At 40.2% G+C, this 20,789-nt stretch overlaps 1 protein-coding gene across 1 annotated transcript in view; it reads left to right on the top strand.

Moving 5' to 3' along the window:
• Nucleotides 1-20,789, top strand: part of LOC122799703 (A disintegrin and metalloproteinase with thrombospondin motifs 2-like) — a 2,689,413-nt gene that overhangs the window by 2,385,906 nt on the left and 282,718 nt on the right. The window contains exon 15 of the mRNA XM_044068936.1: nt 10,708-10,788. Coding sequence (XP_043924871.1) covers nt 10,708-10,788 — 81 coding nt within the window. The remainder of the gene's footprint in view (nt 1-10,707; nt 10,789-20,789) is intronic.

Raw genomic sequence — 20,789 nt, 5'->3', positions numbered from 1 at the left:
TCGTGTAACTTTGATTTTACGTATTTTCATAAAATTGTGTAACTAAATGGAGCTTTTCTCCTCAGGTCTACCTCACATATGCAAGGTAATGGGTTTGATTCTGAGCTGTGGTTATTGGTTAGGCTTGTATTGTCCCTCACATACAAACAGACATTAGTTTGTAAAAAACATACACGCAATGCCCACCACACATCAAGCGTAGTGCATGCTGAGGCACTTAAATGCAGTCTTACTGAGCAGCAAAGATCTCCTAGACCAACGCCAGGATCCACTAATTTACACACACACTCAAGTCAGTACATCACAGGTAACAGCATGATTCCATCATAGCCCATGTAGGTATAAATGACTTAAGCTGTACCTCCTTGGACTATATGGAGAGAGTCATTATGGAGCTCTTGGGCTATGTCAGGCTGGTTCAAGCCTAACATTGTACAGCATATCAGCTTCATCAAGGGTAATGCCACAACATGAAAAGAAAGTGATTGATTTTAGCAACTGGCTGAATTTCTGGAGTTATTCTTAGGTGATTCTGTATTTGTCAGCATGGGAGGACAAGCTCGACCACCTTCCTTTTCCTAGGATGGTCTGTACCTATCCCCTCTGGGATTTCGAATACTGGCTAAAACTTTATCCACCTCCATAGTGCCTTTTTTTAGGCAATCTGACAACTAAACAAGCATGGAATGATATTGTACAGGGTGAAAAAGCAAATTGCAAAAACAAAACATACACCCCAGAGGCACACTTAGGCCAGTCCAAAAATCAATTTAATCTATACACAATTAAGTGCTTTCATCCCTGAAACAGGAACTTCTTCAGAACTTGTAAAACCATTTTTAGTCACATCCTATTTAAAAATCATTCCAAAATGCCACCATGACACAAATCAGTGAATGAAAATTGCCAATCTATTCAACCTACAAAGTGCACAAATTAATTTAAAACTGTTATAAAAATCTTCATATTAAATTAGATAAAATAATAAACAACAGTTCTGTAAACCAATCTACATGTTAGAAAGTAAGAGAATGCAATTTTAAAATACAGGTCAAAGAAAGCATTTTGTTAAGCCAAGAGAATTTGAACTCCTTCAGTATAATCTGCCAGTACAATTCACACTTTTCTAACATTTCACCCCACAACCCCCCCCCCCTTGGGTATTTATCAGTCTTCTCCACAACAAAAAATAATGTGAGAGACACTTCAATATATGTTTAAACAAAGCATTAGTATGCTAATAGTTAGCTATATCCCGTAAGTGTTCATAAACACATTCTTTTAATTGTCTCTCAATTTTACCAACATTAAAAGAGGGGTTTTGTTAACATTTACCAGTTTTTTTACTGATAATTGCGGTGAGAGAGATTGCAAAATATGTCAACACCTACTAAAATGATAGTCTCCTGTTTGATTGTTTGTGAGGTCCAGAATAATTTGACGGCACAGTGGTGCAGAGGTAGCATTGTTACCTCACAGCAAGAGGTTCTCCAGTGCGCTTCTTGGCTGGGGTGCCTTCTGCGTGGAGTCTGCATGTCCTCCCTGCATTCGTGTGGGTTTCCTCAGGATGCTCCGGTTTCCTCCCACATTACAAAGACATGCATCTGGAGCATTTCTCCCCAGGCCTCTACTGAAAATTGTCTTTGTTCCAAGTCGGACTTTCCCAGTTAACAAATGTTAAATAAATAGCATTTCTTCAAGAATGGGTATATTTTGTCCTGGGTGGATGTATAGCACTATGATGCACATACGTTTGGTCCTGTTAAGATTTAGGAAGGATATGAGCATTTCAGCATTAGGGAATGTAGGGGTGTTGCTAGTAAATGGTGTTATATTAAGGGTGTCAGTGTAAAGTAGGGCTAGACATCCAACTTTTTTATGGATTCTGTCCAGTCTAGCTGTGCCAAAGTTAATTTCAGGGATTCATTAGCAGCCTCAAGGCAAGTTGTAGAAGACTCGTTTTCCCACAATGCAGCATTTAGTGATTCAGAGACAAATTAGCAATATTTGTAAAGACCTCATTATAGGCTAATTTTCATGTCTGTGAATCCCATTACCTTCCACAAAGTGCGGCTCAGCACTTCCTGTGATAGACCTCTTGCTGTGAGGTGACAATGCTACCTCTGCACCACTGTGCCGTCAAACTTTTTGTGAATGCATCTCAGAAACAGAGGGATCATCTGTAGTAACTCTTACTCACACAAGCACATAGTAAAACACAAATAGTCACACCACATGTATCACTGGTGTTTAGTGTTCCCCCACCCCCACCTCCCAATACCAGTACTGGTGTAAGTACCATTGTGGCACAACTCTTTTAAAGTAATACCTCATGTCTGGTGGCCCCCCTCCCTGATCCCTGTACTGGTTAAAGTGCCTGTATGGCAAAGGTCTTTTAAAGCTATCCCAGGTGACTTGAGTTTACCACACCCCACCTCAATCCCCGTACTGATATAAGTGCAAGTACAGCACAAGTCTTTTAAATTAATCAGCGGGTGTTGTGTTACCCCACCCGCAACTCCCATATTGTCATAAATGCTGTTACAGCACAAGTCTTTTAAATTAATCAGCGGGTGTTGTGTTACCCCACCCGCAACTCCCATATTGTCATAAATGCTGTTACAGCACAAGTCTTTTAAATTAATCAGCGGGTGTTGTGTTACCCCACCCGCAACTCCCATATTGTCATAAATGCTGTTACAGCACAAGTCTTTTAAATGAATCAGCGGGTGTTGTGTTACCCCACCCGCAATTCCCATATTGTCATAAATGCTGTTACAGCACAAGTCTTTTAAATTAATCAGCGGGTGTTGTGTTACCCCACCCGCAACTCCCATATTGTCATAAATGCTGTTACAGCACAAGTCTTTTAAATTAATCAGCGGGTGTTGTGTTACCCCACCCGCAACTCCCATATTGTCATAAATGCTGTTACGGCACAAGTCTTTTAAATGAATCAGCGGGTGTTGTGTTACCCCACCCGCAACTCCCATATTGTCATAAATGCTGTTACGGCACAAGTCTTTTAAATTAATCAGCGGGTGTTGTGTTACCCCACCCGCAACTCCCATATTGTCATAAATGCTGTTACGGCACAAGTCTTTTAAATTAATCAGCGGGTGTTGTGTTACCCCACCGCAACTCCCATATTGTCATAAATGCTGTTACGGCACAAGTCTTTTAAATTAATCAGCGGTGTTGTGTTACCCCACCAACTCCCATATTGTCATAAATGCTGTTACGGGACAAGTCCTTTAAATTACTCAGCGGGTTTTGTGGTACCCCACCAACTCCCATATTGTCATAAATGCTGTTACGGCACAAGTCTTTTAAATTAATCAGCGGGTGTTGTGTTACCCCACCCGCAACTCCCATATTGTCATAAATGCTGTTACGGCACAAGTCTTTTAAATTAATCAGTGGGTGTTGTGTTACCCCACCCGCAATTCCCATATTGTCATAAATGCTGTTACAGCACAAGTCTTTTAAATTAATCAGTGGGTGTTGTGTTACCCCACCCGCAACTCCCATATTGTCATAAATGCTGTTACAGCACAAGTCTTTTAAATTAATCAGCGGGTGTTGTGTTACCCCACCCGCAACTCCCATATTGTCATAAATGCTGTTACAGCACAAGTCTTTTAAATTAATCAGCGGGTGTTGTGTTACCCCACCCGCAACTCCCATATTGTCATAAATGCTGTTACGGCACAAGTCTTTTAAATTAATCAGTGGGTGTTGTGTTACCCCACCCGCAATTCCCATATTGTCATAAATGCTGTTACAGCACAAGTCTTTTAAATTAATCAGTGGGTGTTGTGTTACCCCACCCGCAATTCCCATATTGTCATAAATGCTGTTACAGCACAAGTCTTTTAAATTAATCAGCGGGTGTTGTGTTACCCCACCCGCAACTCCCATATTGTCATAAATGCTGTTACAGCACAAGTCTTTTAAATTAATCAGTGGGTGTTGTGTTACCCCACCCGCAACTCCCATATTGTCATAAATGCTGTTACAGCACAAGTCTTTTAAATTAATCAGTGGGTGTTGTGTTACCCCACCCGCAATTCCCATATTGTCATAAATGCTGTTACAGCACAAGTCTTTTAAATTAATCAGCGGGTGTTGTGTTACCCCACCCGCAACTCCCATATTGTCATAAATGCTGTTACGGCACAAGTCTTTTAAATTAATCAGTGGGTGTTGTGTTACCCCACCCGCAACTCCCATATTGTCATAAATGCTGTTACGGCACAAGTCTTTTAAATTAATCAGTGGGTGTTGTGTTACCCCACCCGCAATTCCCATATTGTCATAAATGTTGTTACAGCACAAGTCTTTTAAATTAATCAGTGGGTGTTGTGTTACCCCACCCGCAACTCCCATATTGTCATAAATGCTGTTACAGCACAAGTCTTTTAAATTAATCAGCGGGTGTTGTGTTACCCCACCCGCAACTCCCATATTGTCATAAATGCTGTTACAGCACAAGTCTTTTAAATTAATCAGCGGGTGTTGTGTTACCCCACCCGCAACTCCCATATTGTCATAAATGCTGTTACGGCACAAGTCTTTTAAATTAATCAGCGGGTGTTGTGTTACCCCACCTGCAATTCCCATATTGTCATAAATGCTGTTACAGCACAAGTCTTTTAAATGAATCAGTGGGTGTTGTGTTACCCCACCCGCAACTCCCATATTGTCATAAATGCTGTTACGGCACAAGTCTTTTAAATGAATCAGTGGGTGTTGTGTTACCCCACCCGCAACTCCCATATTGTCATAAATGCTGTTACAGCACAAGTCTTTTAAATTAATCAGTGGGTGTTGTGTTACCCCACCCGCAACTCCCATATTGTCATAAATGCTGTTACAGCACAAGTCTTTTAAATTAATCAGTGGGTGTTGTGTTACCCCACCCGCAACTCCCATATTGTCATAAATGCTGTTACAGCACAAGTCTTTTAAATTAATCAGTGGGTGTTGTGTTACCCCACCTGCAATTCCCATATTGTCATAAATGCTGTTACGGCACAAGTCTTTTAAAGTCATCCCTATATTCTGGGTCCCCGCACCCCTGAGCCCTATGTTGGTTTAAGTCATATTATGGCAGAATTCTTTAAAGAAATCTCTGGTGTTGAGTGCTCCTCCCACACCACGATCCCTGCACTGCCTTAAGTCCTATTACAGCACAAGCCTTTTAAAGTAATCTCTGGTGTGTAATGTTCCCCTTATCCCCCAATCCCTGAATGGGATTGACTGCCATTATGACACAAGACTTTAAAAGGAATCCCTGGTGGCTAGTGGTCCCCCCACTCAGTGCTGTAGACTATGTTTGCTAGTATGGGGTGTCTGGAGGCATGGGTATGACAGCCATCCCAGCCCACACACACACGCACACACACAGACTCACACACACACACACGCACACATGCACACACGCACACACGCATGCACATACACACACACACACACACACACACACACACACACACACACACACACACACAGCCCCATACTCACCTAATCACAGTAATTCATCCAAATACACACACGCGAACACACACACACACACACACACACACACACACACACACACACACACACACACACACACACACACACACACACACACACACACACACACACACACACACACACACACACACACACACACACACACACACACACACACACACACACACACACACACACACACACAGACACACACACACACACACATAGCCCCATACTCACCTAATCGCAGTCATTCATTCATCCAAATACACACACGCGAACACACACACACACACACACACACACACACACACACACACACACACACATACACACACACACACACACACACACACACACACACACACACACACACACACACACACACACACACACATAGCCCCATACTCACATAATTGCAGTCATTCATTCATCCAAATACACACACGTGAACACACACACACACACACATACACACACACACACACACACACATACACACACACGCACACATACACACACACACACACACACACACACACACACACACTCACACACACACAGCTCTTCACACAGACACACACACACACACACACACACACACACACACACACACTTAGCTCTTCACACAGTCACACACACACAGACACACACAGCCCTTCACACAGTCACACACACACAGACACACACAGCCCTTCACACAGTCACACACACACAGCCCTTCACACAGTCACACACACACACACAGCCCTTCACACAGTCACACACACACAGACACACACAGCCCTTCACACAGTCACACACACACCTCCCAACCCTAACTTACCACCAAGCTCCCACTACTTATCTCTTTCGTGATCTGCCATGTTCCCAACCACAAAGTGATAGCAGTGGTCGTGGTAATCTACATGGCCATCACTCAGTGCATAGAGGCCTTGCTGGAGGTGGTTCTGGGGGATGTTTCAGACATAGTGAGTGCTTGTGGCAATGACTCCATATTACCTCTGTTTCATTTGTGAGGTGACAACATGGTTACTTCTCTGTTTGTTTGTTTACTTGTCTATCATTTACTAACTGGATAACTGGGCAGCTCTGTGGACCCCCATCAGACACTACTACGGCCATGAGAGAACCTGAAAAAATATGTAGACATTGGAAACTTGAATGCTCCACATGGATAACAGCTGGACGTCCTTGTGGCCAAGCTTGAACTGAAGGTTCTAGAGCTGTAACATAATAATGGCATCACTAGCCCTTGTGCTGACCTGCATGTACTAATACCCCCCCCCCCCTTTTATCTGAATCATACTTTCTTTGCACTTTGTTTTCTTACTTGGTTTCATATGCTAATGGGCAGAAACTCTTCATTCAGTCTAGAAGCTAAAACCTCCATACAGTATTTAGAAAGTGTTTCCATATTATATTTTAATAATAAATAAAACATAATAAATGTCAGATGCTTATTGCATCCCTGGCTGGGATCCAACTGCCGTATCACTCTGGCAGCGTCCTTGTCTTTGATGTTTTCTCCTTGCATGTCTCAATATTTGTAACTTTTTCTTTAGTATCTTTCTACTGTGGATTATAACTCCAAGCTACCAAGAGCATCCCTTGGGTGAAACATCTTTTTTTGAAGTACCTGAGGTTCCACAGAAGAGCAAAGTTAGTAACAGAAGAGATGAGAGATTAAGAAAAGATTTCTTGTCCAAATCCCTAGATTGCAACTTTAACTTTTGTTTTAGCTTTTATGCAAAAACATGGCTTTAAAGAAATACTGGAGCAACCTGGTGAATGTCAAACGTTCAGAAAACTGAGAAACTGCGAACAAAATGTCAAAGGAATATATGAATAGTTGTTATGTTAATAACTTTGATTTATATGATCCTGGAATGCAGAGTCAAAGAAAGTACATGAAGAAATATTAGCTTCTGTGAAATGCTGTAATTGATTGTTTTAAACTTTGATTCATTAAAAAGTTACTCCATTCTGAACTGTTTAATGAAGTATTCTGAACTTAACTACTCAGACCAGTTTAACAGTAGAAATACAACTATTCCTGACTCCATCTATGTGAAAAATGTGCAGCCATAGGGCAGTATAAGAAAGCTTACCTGCAGACATACCTTGCTGCTGGTCATTGTATAAATACTGCCAGCCCTCAAAATCAGATATATCATGAGGCAATAATGTTAGGGTTTGTTGGCTGATGCAAGATTCAAACATCCTTTAAGCTGTACTGGCCCCGCTTGTGGTTAAGTTCTTCACCCATACAAGGAACATCACAGTCTCTCCTGGGACAGGACTTGGCTGGGACATCTTTCCTTTAAGTGAGAAGATATGCCAGAACCATAAAGCTTCTTTTTCTTAATGAAACAGGTATTAAAAGGCAGAAAATTCTCTAATACAGGAAAAAAAAAACATATAGTGTCACAGAGCAAGTTTTGCAAAGAATGCTCTATAATACCATACCACTATAGCACTGCTGACGTCAGTATGACTGTGCATATTAAATTACTCCAGTCATACAAGCCAGCACAAAATAAACCTGACCTGAGAAAGTCAGTTAGTAACAGTTTATGAAATCACTAATTGATGGAAAGGAAGGATTATAAATCATGCACTGTTATGATCTCGGCATTACGTAGAATAGCATCTAGTTAATGAAACAATGTATTTAGTAACTCTGCAATCATTGGATCATGGGATCATAGGAGGCTACTAGTCTAATGACCCCAGGGTTTTTCAAGCCTAGCTAAATTCAACCCATGTTCCAAAGGTTGTCTGGTTCAAGCAGATACAAAAATCAGCACCTATTGCCCCTATCCAAGAGGGATGCAGGTGAAATCCCTGGGGTGAATTTCCAGTTACCCATCCAGTTGTCCAAATTACCCATAAACAGGATCAACAAGGGGCTGTGTTTAACATGAATAGGAAGCTTGTTTCAAAAGTGGAGCAACCTCTGTGACACAAATCTGTCTTTCCAGCAAGTTCTGTTGATATCACATACCAGGTTAAGGTCCTTCGAGCGAGTCACCCCGTGTGCCATGTGACTTGTGAATGTGCAGCATCTCCATTAAAGCTGGGTCAGTGATTGCTCTATATGCAAGGCACAGGTCACCTCTGAGCAGTCTGTATGACAGTAAAGTGACAATGAAATCTGTCTGCATAAGACAGAGCTTGAAGACCCTGAATTTTCTTTGTAAGAAACCTTTGTGGTCTCTCCAGTTGCTGCAGGTGTTTGGAAAGGAACATGTCAAAGAGAGCATTGTGCTCTATTATTAGTCTGATGAAGGAAGAGTACAGAGGGGGGGTTAGGACCTATTTTTTTCTAGATGCAATGCCCTCACTTATCAGATGAGCAATGTAAAATGCCTTTCTTACCACTGTGGAGACATGGTGATCAATGGCAAGGTTGCTGTCAACCTGTTTAGCCATATCTCTCACCACTGACTCTGTGCTTAGGGTATTGCTATTGATGTGGTAGTTTGCAGACACATTGCCCTTGCCAAAGGGGATGATAATGCATTTTTTTGCATTGTTTAAGACCGTGACTTTGGTACCAGTCATTAGTTGTGTAAGACCTAATTGCAGGATGTAGACATTGCTAGGAGTTTCAATATTTAAAGTTTCAGGGAACTTAATCCGATCCTGGAAAGCAGTTTGTGGAAGGCAGGCAACCAATACTGGATGGGATACAAACCCAGTAATCAACCTAAATAAATATTTCTGTTTTGCAGCTGAACAGCAACATTCATTTATTCATGCATTCATTCAGTCATTGTATGAATCCCCAGTTAAATCGGTTCAGGGTTTTGTGGATCAGAGAATATCCTGGTATTTAATAGGTTCAAGGCAGAAACTAAACTAGTCTTGGATGAGGAGTTAGTCCATCACAAGATACAGACATACACACGTACACTCACATTCTCAATCACACTCACTTATCATTCATTCAGTCACACTCAATTATCACTCACTCACTCACTCACTCACTCACTCACTCACTCACTCACTCACTCACTCACTCCTTTAGAAAACTTGAGGTGACCGCCAATTTATATAAAGCACATCTTTACGACATAGGAGGACTTTGGACCACTTGTTGAAATGTTTGCAATTCCAAATGTACACGAGGAGAACATGAAAATCCACACGAGTCATCCCAGCCAAGAAATGAACCTGAGAAGTGAGTGCTGTGAAACATCATGGTTAAACACTGATCCAGTGGCAATTTTCTGAAATGTTTTATGTCACTAACAACCCATCTTTGCCGAAAAGTATTTGAATTGTAACTTTAGGACTTGATGCCTGCTTAGTAGTGTGACAGATTACTAACCAAGACCTACTGTAGCCCAAAGTCTGTTGTTCTGCTTCCACGTCATGCTTTGGTAAACTAGATGTCAGCCTTACAAGACAATGTCCTTGGGCCTCTACAAAGGTAACAAAATGTCTGATTTAGAATCAATGAATTCATTTAAACCGTATCAAAATCAAGAAATATTGGCTAGCACATGCACACACACACGCACGCTTGCGCATGCACACGCACACACAAACACGCGCGCACACACACACACACACACACACACACACACACACACACACACACACACACACACACAAAACTTTCTGTATGTTTACAACTTTAGACTTTCATGTTGCTTGAGAAGATTTCAGCTCCTATCTGAAGGGATCAGGTGAGGCCTCTGCCCACTAACAGACTGACTGGTTGCTCCCAGAGCAAATTGTTTCCTTGGTTCTGTCTTAACATGGCCCAAAGAATTTAGATTCTCTTATGTTATCTGGCTTAAGAAGGTGCTTGACTTTCCTGGCAGTGGATCACAGTTTGTCAGGTGACTACCCAGAATCCTTTGTGTTTTGGCCTGTTATATATCTGGACGCATTTATACTTATGGTTGACTTATACTTGTGTGTCAGAGTTTAAACTGTAAAGAAACATTCTGACCTGTCATCTGATCTCTGTGCATTTGTTCTCCCATGGGGTGCATGCATATGCTTGTCTAATATTTGCTAAATATAATGGTAAATAAATTTAGTATTGTATCGTTCAGTTTGTTTTAGGCAAGTTCCCAGTAATAGTAGACATGTTTACAAAAACATGGGGTTTAGTTTGTTCTAATAGTATACTTTTTTATTTGTCTTTTACTGTTTTCCACTACTCTACAGGTCATGTGAAGATGTTTGAAGTTCCACCTGGTGCAAGACATTTATTTATTCAAGAAAAAGATCCTACACGTCACTTTATGGGCAAGTTTTTAGATCTTTTATCAATTAAATGTTTGTAATAAAGACCATACTAATATAAGCTATAGCTGTTGTTGAAATTTCTGGCCATAGTTATTATAGTTCTTCCAACTAAACCACAAATATATTATTGACGTTAAAAATAATGATCTACAATATATGAAATTTGAAGTTGTAACATTAGTTATTATGAGATTTCAGTGCTTTTTAATTTAAAGTATGGGTGCTAAAATATATTGTATAAAGTTATAGGTGACTGATATTTTGTATTAAGTTGTGACTAAATTAGCAGGTAACTTATTGACATAATATAATCTAAACGATTGTGCAACACCCTTAGAATGACAGCATATAAGGACGCAAGGTGAAAGTCATTAACGGATTGCTGCTGCTGCTCTGTGTCTCTCCAACAGCAGGCGCTAATCCGAGTTTGGTCAGCAGGTGTGAGTAGTCATCACTCACTGTCATGGGGAGCTGCCAGCTGAAAACAAAGTAAAACTTGTATACTGAATTGTTTATATTGTCACTCAGACAATGATAATGTCACAATTGGCCCTCCGATAAGACATCATTTTGTTTTCCTTATTATGCAGATATAATATCAAATCAAGAAAGGAACAGCTTATTTATATAGCATCTTCATAATTGGCCCTAAAAACCGGTAATCCATTTCCACCTACTATTAGAGACTCCCCAGATCTGCTACAGTTCAGGAAAGCCCTTAAGCTCTGCCTAACCAAACAGGCACATTGCCACTACTTTACAAACAATGCTATAGCCTAAGCCCAAAAGAAACTATAACCTTTGACCCTAATCAGGACATAACCCTCTTTGTAAGAATAACTCATCATCATCCCCTTCTCCTCACCCCTTCAGTTCCTGTTATCTCCCCTGCTTTCCTCCCACATATTGCTTTTTCTAATTCCTTCCCTCCTTATCTACTCTTCCTTGGTTCATAGGGTCATAGGTTCATAGGTTCATAGGTTCATAGGTTCATAGGTTCATAGGTTCACAGGCTCATAGGTTCATAGGTTCATAGGGTCATAAGTTGGTACTAGGCTATCGGCCCTAGGGCCTGTACAAGCCTAGCCATAACAATTCCCTGGCTATTTCTTCCCACAATATTTACTTCTCCAGGCCCCTGTCTAGCAGGATGACTGACATGATCCCCGGGGTGAATTTCCTATCTCCCATCCAATCATCAAGGTTCCTTTTGAAGAGGGCCAATGAGGCGCTCTGCTTGATATGTATGGGCAGTCTGTTCCAGAGTATGGGGAGTCTCTGGGTCAGGAACATATCCCTCCAGCATGTTTTGTTCATTATGACAAGGTTTAGATCCCTGGAGCATGTGACTCTGAGGGATTGGGATTTCTTTAAGTGGAGCATGTCCAACAGCTCAGGGTTTGACATGGCCTTGTATGTTAAGCAGAGATCGCCTCTGAGTAGACGGTATGCCACAGAGTATAGCTGAAGTTTTTTTAGACGGTCAGTACATGGCATCTGCTTTAGGCCTGTGATTCTTTTAGTGAGGTATTTCTGTGGCCTTTCCAGCTGTTGCAGATGTCTTGTGAGGTACATATCAAATGGGGCATTATACCCTATAATGGGTCTAATGAGGGATGAGTGCAGTGGGACAATGACCTCCTTTTTTCTGGATGAAAAGCCCTTAGTGATGAGGTGTGCCACATAGAATGATTTCCTGACTGTTGTGGCAATGTGGTTATCAAAACTGAGACCACTGTCCACCTGTGTCCCTAAGTCTCTCATCACACTTTCGATGTTTAGTGTCCTGCCACCTATGTGGTAATTCATGGGTACATGTTTTTTCCCAAAGGGGATAACTATACATTTCTTGGCATTAAGATTGAGCCCATGGCTCTGGCACCAGGCATCTGTTTCTGTAAGGCCCTTTTGTAGAATATCCACATCATTTGGGGATTCAGTAATGGCCCCCAGTTTGCAGTCATCTGCAAACTTTGTTAGCCAGAGTCCCTTAGTGTTGGCCTGTACTTCAGAGAAGTAGATGCCAAACAAGAGTGGTCCCAGGACTGAACCCCGAGGTACTCCACTTGTCACTTGTCTGGAGCTGGATTTGGAGTTGGCTACTTTTACCGTCTGGGATCTGTCAGTAAGCCAGTTAGCAACCCATCGAGTGACGTAGGGCGTTATGCCCAGCTTAGTAAGTTTATCTATGATTCCAGAGTGGGGGATGGTGTCAAAGGCCTTGGTGAGGTCCAGATAGGCTGTGTGGACTGCCTTACCCTCGTCCACAGCTCTGGAGACTGATTCGAAGAAGTCAATCAGATTCAGGAGACAAGATTGGCCCTTCACAAACCCAAACCGGGTGGGGTCCAGTGTTTGAAGGTTGACAATGTCTTTGTTTATAAGTTCCATGATAATGCGTTCCATGCCCTTGCAAATCAGGCTTGTCAGACTGATGGGACGGTAGTTCCCAGGATCCAAGGTGGATCCTCCCTTGTGGAGCGGGATAACTGTAGCTGTGCGCCACTCAGTGGGCACGAAGCCTGAGGTGAGGCTATGATTAAACATGACACTTAGGTGAGGTGCCAGTTCATTTTGTAGTCCATGTAGGGTTGGGAGGGTGGCCTAATGGTTAAGGTGTTTGCCTTACAAACACAAGGTGCAGGGTTTGAATCTCACAAGGGATAATTGGCTAGGCTTCAAATGGCTCACAAGGGCAGTTAGCTTAGTACTAATCTATGAGCCTATGAACCTATACACAGCCTGGGATGTCATCTGATCCCATGGATGCTGTATTCTTAGCTTTGGAGAGTGCAGTTTCTACCTGTGTGGCCATGATTATCGGAATTTGGCAATCTTTTGGTATTGAGATGGGCCCTTAAGGGGGTGACAGGGGGGTGAAGTTGGCACTAAATCAATTTGCCAGGATATTGGCAATATCCTTGGGATCAGTATATTTAATGCCGTTCTGTTGTAGCTCAGAGCAGATCTGAGCATTGCTATTTAGATTCTTGACATAGTTATACAATGCCTTGTGGTTGTCTTTGGAATCTTTGGCAATTTTATTTTTGTAACTAGCTTCGGAGGATTTTATGAGGGATCTCAGCTTCTTACTGAGGCTGGTAAGGGAGTTTTTTGCATCCTGGGATTTTCCTCTTTTCTGCAACAGTTTCTTCCTTTTGTTGTAAAGTTTGTTTATGGCAGGGGACCACCAGATTGGCTTCCTTTTTTTTGGAGAAGAGCATCTTGGTTCTATTTGGGATGGCACGATTCATGCAGGAGTGGATGTGCTCGTACAGTGCCTTAGTGTAGGATTCTGCAGTCGAACTTCCAGATACCATCTGCGTGGGTGTTGTGAAGTTTGTCACTTCTGACTTCAGTAGCATGAAGTTGGCTTTGGAGAATTTTTTTAAGGAGGTTTCCTTACTGGGGGGTGGGGGGTGGGATGTGGATGCCAAGGGTGATTTGCTTATGGTCAGACCTGATGGTTCCTTCCCAACTACATTCCAATTCATTGTAGTCTCTTTGCACTGATTGATAGTAATTAACTAGCCTGCTGTTTACAATTTGTTACATATTTTACAAATTATACATTGTATTATAAACTGTTTTATACTCTGATGCACCATTTTCATGATAAAGCCTGTTTACCATTTATTGCATGTTTTACAAATGATATATAATATCATACATCTTAACTTCAGTTCTACCAAGGATATCCAGTTTTTAGTTTGTGTTCCCAACATCTGTATTTGTGTTTTGTTAACACCCAGCTGAATCAAAGCTTTACCCTGGTTAAAATATTTAAATAAAGAGAAGTCACTTTCATGGATTTGACAGAAACAATATGTGACAGCTGTCATTGTTCACAACCAGATACAAAAAAACATAACCTAATAATAACTGCACCTTTTATACTTACATAAGGCAGATGTGGTGTAGGGGAGAGATATTCCAGTGATGGCATCACTTTGCCCTACGATAGATGTAGTAATGTTAGGTTGCAGACTGAATGCCTATAGGACAAAAGGTTTAATGTTAATTGCAGAACAGCTGCTAGAACCTGGAACCCTCACTTCCTGTTACAGTTAAATGGCTTCCTTTCATGCATTGTGTACAAGAGAGATAAAGAAAAATAACTGGAAAGAAAACGCTGTAGGAAAATTAAGGCTGCCTAGGCCTGGTCCCTTATGATCAAATGAGAATATTCAGTGCAAACAAAACCATCATTGCAACTAGTTCACTCACGGCACTGTTGTTTTTATAGTAAAGTCAGAATGGTTATTAATTCATACTGTTTTCATAGCATAAAGTCACAAAGTGAATTTGTCCCAACCACATTTATACAGTCCGTATATATGAATTAATATGCCATAATATCTAAATGAAACCTTATTAAGAAAGCCTTATGAAGGTTTTATACAGTGCAAACAGCAAACACAGTGACAAATATCCAGTTTTCCATTCGTGTGGTTTCATGACATTTGCAGAATATTGTTCAGGTATAAGAAAAGGAATTCAAGGATTCATGAATAGTAAAGGGGCTCAAAGGTCAATGCCATTAAAAACGTGGACAGCCTTAGTAGCTGGGTTTCTGTAATGAAGAAGGAGGTGCCATAATTAATTCCAAATAAGACCAATTTCATGATTTATGAATCTGTATCTTGGGGTAGTTTTTACTAAACTGTTGATAGCAAAATATGTACTCATGATTGGAAAGAGAAAATTCTGGATACTAGTCAGATTATCTCATAAAAGTGTTTAATCTAGATTGCCTTTAAATGCAAGACAGAAGTCTCCTTTAAAATATTTATGTTCCAATGAATATAAATTAGTTTTTAGGAGTCTGGCTGTAATTTCTGTTGTAAAGTAGCTTTGCTTTTCTTGTAAACCTCATTTTACTCTTTCAGCTTGTCACAATAAAACTGGGACTAAATCTCTAGCAATGACCCCTACTGAGGGCAAGGGTGATATAGAGCTTTGACAATGCAGATGGAATAGCATTCCTTCTTTTTACTGTAGTATTTCAAAGGAAAAATAATATGGATTTATTGAGTTTCTGTATATATATTTTTTCTGATGAGTTTTGCAACAGCTATTCACTTTAAACTGACATAATTCCATTACCAATTAGTTTCATGCATAAACGTCCTCATATGAAAACTAGAGTCTCGTAACTCTGTGAAATTCATACCAGCTTTGTCTTTTTTATTCTGCCAAGTTTATGAGACTGTTAGCGCTTCCTTATTAAGTACACATTGTCATTATCCAGGCAACCTTTTCTACATTTGCATGCAGATTATAACCCCTACTTTGCTGAAGGTAATCAGATTTGAGGAAATGTATTAAAATGAATAGGCTTCAAAATGATATCTTGCAACATGCTGTTAATAGTTACTGACACTGTAAGCGTGAATATGTCCACTAGTGGCTACTGTCTGCCTTCCTTAGATAAGCTACAAATGTGCTATACAGAGGACTTCACATTTTAATTTAAATTATTTATTTGTCTGCTTGATAAATGAACTATCCAGTTTCAGACTCTTCGGCTACAACCAAAGATGTAAGTTATGGACAGCTTAGGGTAGGCAATCAACAAGCAGGTTTTGGGAGGTAACTGGAGTACTGTAAGAAAATACACACAGATCCCAGGCGAAAAAGTATAATCCACAGAGTGACCAGAGGTCAGGATTGAACCTAAGAATTGTAAGGCAGACATCATAGTTAGTAAGCCACAGCGCTGTCCAATTTTAACTAGTTTTTAATTTATTTATAATTTTGACTCTTCTGCTATGAAATTACTGTCTTTTTTTCAAGAATCTCAAAAACACATCAAGCTATTAGTGTTAATTTAATGTCACAGTTGTATTAACTTAATGTCACAGTTGTATCCATTACTGAAAACAAAACAAAATAAAGCATTCCTGTTAATTTTTTTGCATTTTAATACTTTGTGGATTTTCTGACTCGTAATACAATTGAATGAGTTTCACTGTTTGGCAGGCGGTGCATATTGTACATTATGATGTTTGTGAACATTGCCTTAACTGATCAAATCATTTACTGCATAGAATTGCAGTTTGTGCTGCAGTAATACACAGATGGTCTCCATGCATGTGTTTTGTATATATGTGAGTGTGTGTGTGTGTGTGTCTGTGTGTGTCTGTGTGTGTCTGTGTGTGTCTGTGTGTGTCTGTGTGTGTGTATATATATATATATATATATATATATATATATATATATATATATATGTGTGTGTGTGTGTGAATGTGTGTGTTTGTGTAAGTACATGCGTATGTGCGGACGTGTGTGCGTGTGCATGTGGTATATGTGTTTTGCATACATAAATACTAGATTACTTCAGGTAAGGGTTTTAGCCAGTCTAGTGAGGAAATGAAACAACCAGCAGGAGAAGTTCAGGATGGTAGAAAAGCCAGTCAGGGGTTACTGTATTACAAGAGATTAGGCAATATATAGAACTAATCGCAAGCAGTGAATACAATATAGATACGCTGAGAAGAATAGTTGAAAAAGAGCATGGCTATGAAGTTGGTGCCCATATTATCAGATCCAATCATAATTCTAAATGAGTAAGTCTTACCAGCCTCATCTATAAACTCACAGAGAGGATCCGTATGGAATTAGTAAACAAGGACTTAGGTAACCTACAAACCCTTGACCCAAGCCAGTTTGGTTTTCATAAGTGCAGATCTTCCCTACTTAAACTGGTCAATGTCTTTGAGAGGGTTAATAAAGGGTTAATAAAGCAATGGATGATGGAACCTTCAGTAATGGTTCTATTAATTAGGATGGAAATGGGGTAGGCAAGCATTCTAGCAGCACTTTGCAGGTACTGAGCTGGTAGCAGGTCAGCTGAAGGTGTGCAAGGTTTACGTTTTTGAAGTAGTGTATAGATAAGAGATGTTGGAACTGGTTTTAGAAATATATATATATATATATATATATATATATATATATATATATATATATATATATAAATAAATATAAATAAATATTTATATATATATACAGCTACATATATAGACATGTAGTATCTGTTTAAAACAGATAGTAATATATTTGCACACACAAACATCTAGATGTTGGTATACATTCTCTGTACTGTTGCATGACTAGACTGGATGATATGTTTCTGAAAACATCAGATTTATTTGTATCTGGCATGGCTTACTGGAAAATCACTTTGTCTATGGTTTGCATGGTCCTGGGTTTGAACCTTGCAGAGGCTGTTTATTTTGTTGCTGGGCAGAACACGGCCCATTGGATTCAGAGTGATTAAGGCACTTTTGAGCAGTTGTAAGCGGGTTTAAGCCTGTTTGCGCAGGGGTAAGCACTGCTCACACAGGTTAAGCAATTTAGAAGCTAACTGAGTATAAGAAACTGTAACCGGAAGTTAGCAGTGCTTAACACCGCAAAAATCCGCTTACAACTGCTTTAATGTGCCTTAATCACTCTGTATCCAATGGCTCGTTGGATGTGTTTGTGTATGTGTGATGTGTGTGTGTGTGTGTGTGTGTGTGTGTGTGTGTGTGTGTGTGTGTGTGTGTGAGGCAGTGTGGAATGTCTGCGTGTGAGTAATGCATTTCGTTACTGTTAGTGCAATCTCGTAGTTGATATATATATAAGTAGGGGGGTGTGGGGGGAGTAAACCCCCACATGGGGGTTGCAGGGGGGCTTGCCTCCCTGCGAAGATGTAGTGTAGGATTGTGTAGTTTGTGTGTTGTGCACTTAATGGAGTGTGTGTTGTATGGTGTATTGTGAATGTTTGGGATTTTTTTTTTTTCATGTTTGTGGGTTTTGGGATTGTTGGCTGTTCGGCTTTATAGTTTTGAGATACTGAAATTCGAGCTTTCAGTATTCTGAGATTATAAAGGGGAACCATATATATATATATATATATATATATATATATATATATATATAAATATGTATACATATTTATATATATATATATATATATATATATATATATATATATATATATATATATATATATATATATATATATATATACACACACATATATATCAAGATCATATATATATATATATATATATATATATATATATATACACACACACACACACACACATATATCAATATCATATATATATATATATATATATATATATATATATTTATATATACATATAGATATATAGATATGTATATACAGATATATGTCTATAGATATAATAGAGAACATAACAAAGACATATATATTAACACAGGCACCATTAATGGGGGTGAGGGGGCTTAAGCAACATATGTCTTGCACGTATCGATATCCCCCCCAACCAGAAAAACAGGTCTGCCCTGCAATACATTACCAACTTTTGCAAATGCCATGACCAGGACCTGGCACTACATGGCCACAAGATGTTTACAGTAAGCCATCCCACCTGTATCATGTCAGGCTGGTACTGATAACATAGCCAGACTGTACTGCCATCCCACCTGTATTATGTCAGGCTGGTACTGATAACATAGCCAGACTGTACTGCCATCCCACCTGTATTATGTCAGGCTGGTACTGATAACATATCATGCAGTACAGTCGGGCTACCATAGTGAATGTACAATGTGTAAGCAATAAACAGTCCTAAGATACACACAGAGGTATGTCTAGGAAGATACATAATCAGAGGGTGTACACCATACTGAACAGCCTATATCCCTACAGTTGCAACCTCATCTGATGGACAGTGTATGAGTCACCCATACCACAGACAATTGTTGCCTGACACATATACCCACAGAGAAGTCAAAGAATGTAACACAACACACAGCTTTGTATACATAGGAAAGGTTCAGTTGTGTACTATTACATTTGTATATCCCATGTCATATAGCTGATTATGCTTTGACATACATACAGAGTAATGCAACACTCAAACAGATCATTTATTACAGTAATCCGAAAACATCACATCTGTTGGTGTGCATGCCAAGGCCTTCAAGACGTACAACAGATAAGACAGACTTGGCCACAGCATAACAAGCAATCAAAAGTATGTAATGTAGAGGTATAGCCCAGCGGCCTCTAAATACACTCTGCATGCAATCCCTAGCGGGAAAAGACGTGGGTTGACACAATGGCCGGTATCTGTTACATAACAATGCATAACTCAAATCATCACAATCACACTTACAAGCAGAAGAGTGCATATGGCAGTAAGCAGTAGGCCAGCAACGTTCACAAGGTGAAATGTATGGTAATGTACACCCGCATACCTTAAGGCAGCTTACTACTGATAGTCCACACATGTTGTAATACCATAGGATATCAGCAGCAGGTCAGCAATGTTCACAAAGTGAAATGTATGGTAATGTACATCCGCATACCTTAAGGCAGCTTACTACTGGTAGTCCTCACATGTTGTAACACCCTGGGATACCAGCAGTAGGCCAGCAATGTTCACAAGGTGAAATGTATGGTAATGTACATCCACATACCTTAAGGCAGCTTACTACTGGTAGTCCTCACATGTTGTAACACCATAGGATACCAGCAGTAGGCCAGCAATGCTCCCAAGGTGAAATGTATGGTAATGTACATCTGCATTCCGTAAGGCAGCTTAATACTGGTAGTCCACACATGTTGTAACATCATAGGATACCAGCAGTAGGCCAGCAATGTTCACAAGGTGAAATGTATGGTAATGTACACCCGCATACCTTAAGGCAGCTTACTACTGGTAGTCCTCACATGTTGTATTACCATAGGATACCAGCAGTAGGCCAGCAATGTCCACAAGGTGAAATGTATGGTGATGTACATCCGCATACCTTAAGGCAGCTTACTACTGGTAGTCCTCACATGTTGTAACACCCTGGGATACCAGCAGTAGGCCAGCAATGTTCACAAGGTGAAATGTATGGTAATGTACATCTGCATACCTTAAGGCAGCTTACTACTGGTAGTCCTCACATGTTGTAACATCATAGGATACCAGCAGTGGGCCAGCAATGTTCACAAAGTGAAATGTATGGTAATATAC

The sequence above is a fragment of the Protopterus annectens genome, chromosome 4.part0, assembly GCF_019279795.1.
Source record: "Protopterus annectens isolate FY-2018-M chromosome 4.part0, PAN1.0, whole genome shotgun sequence".
NCBI lineage: Eukaryota > Metazoa > Chordata > Ceratodontiformes > Protopteridae > Protopterus > Protopterus annectens.
This window is presented reverse-complemented; position numbering and strand designations above follow the sequence as displayed.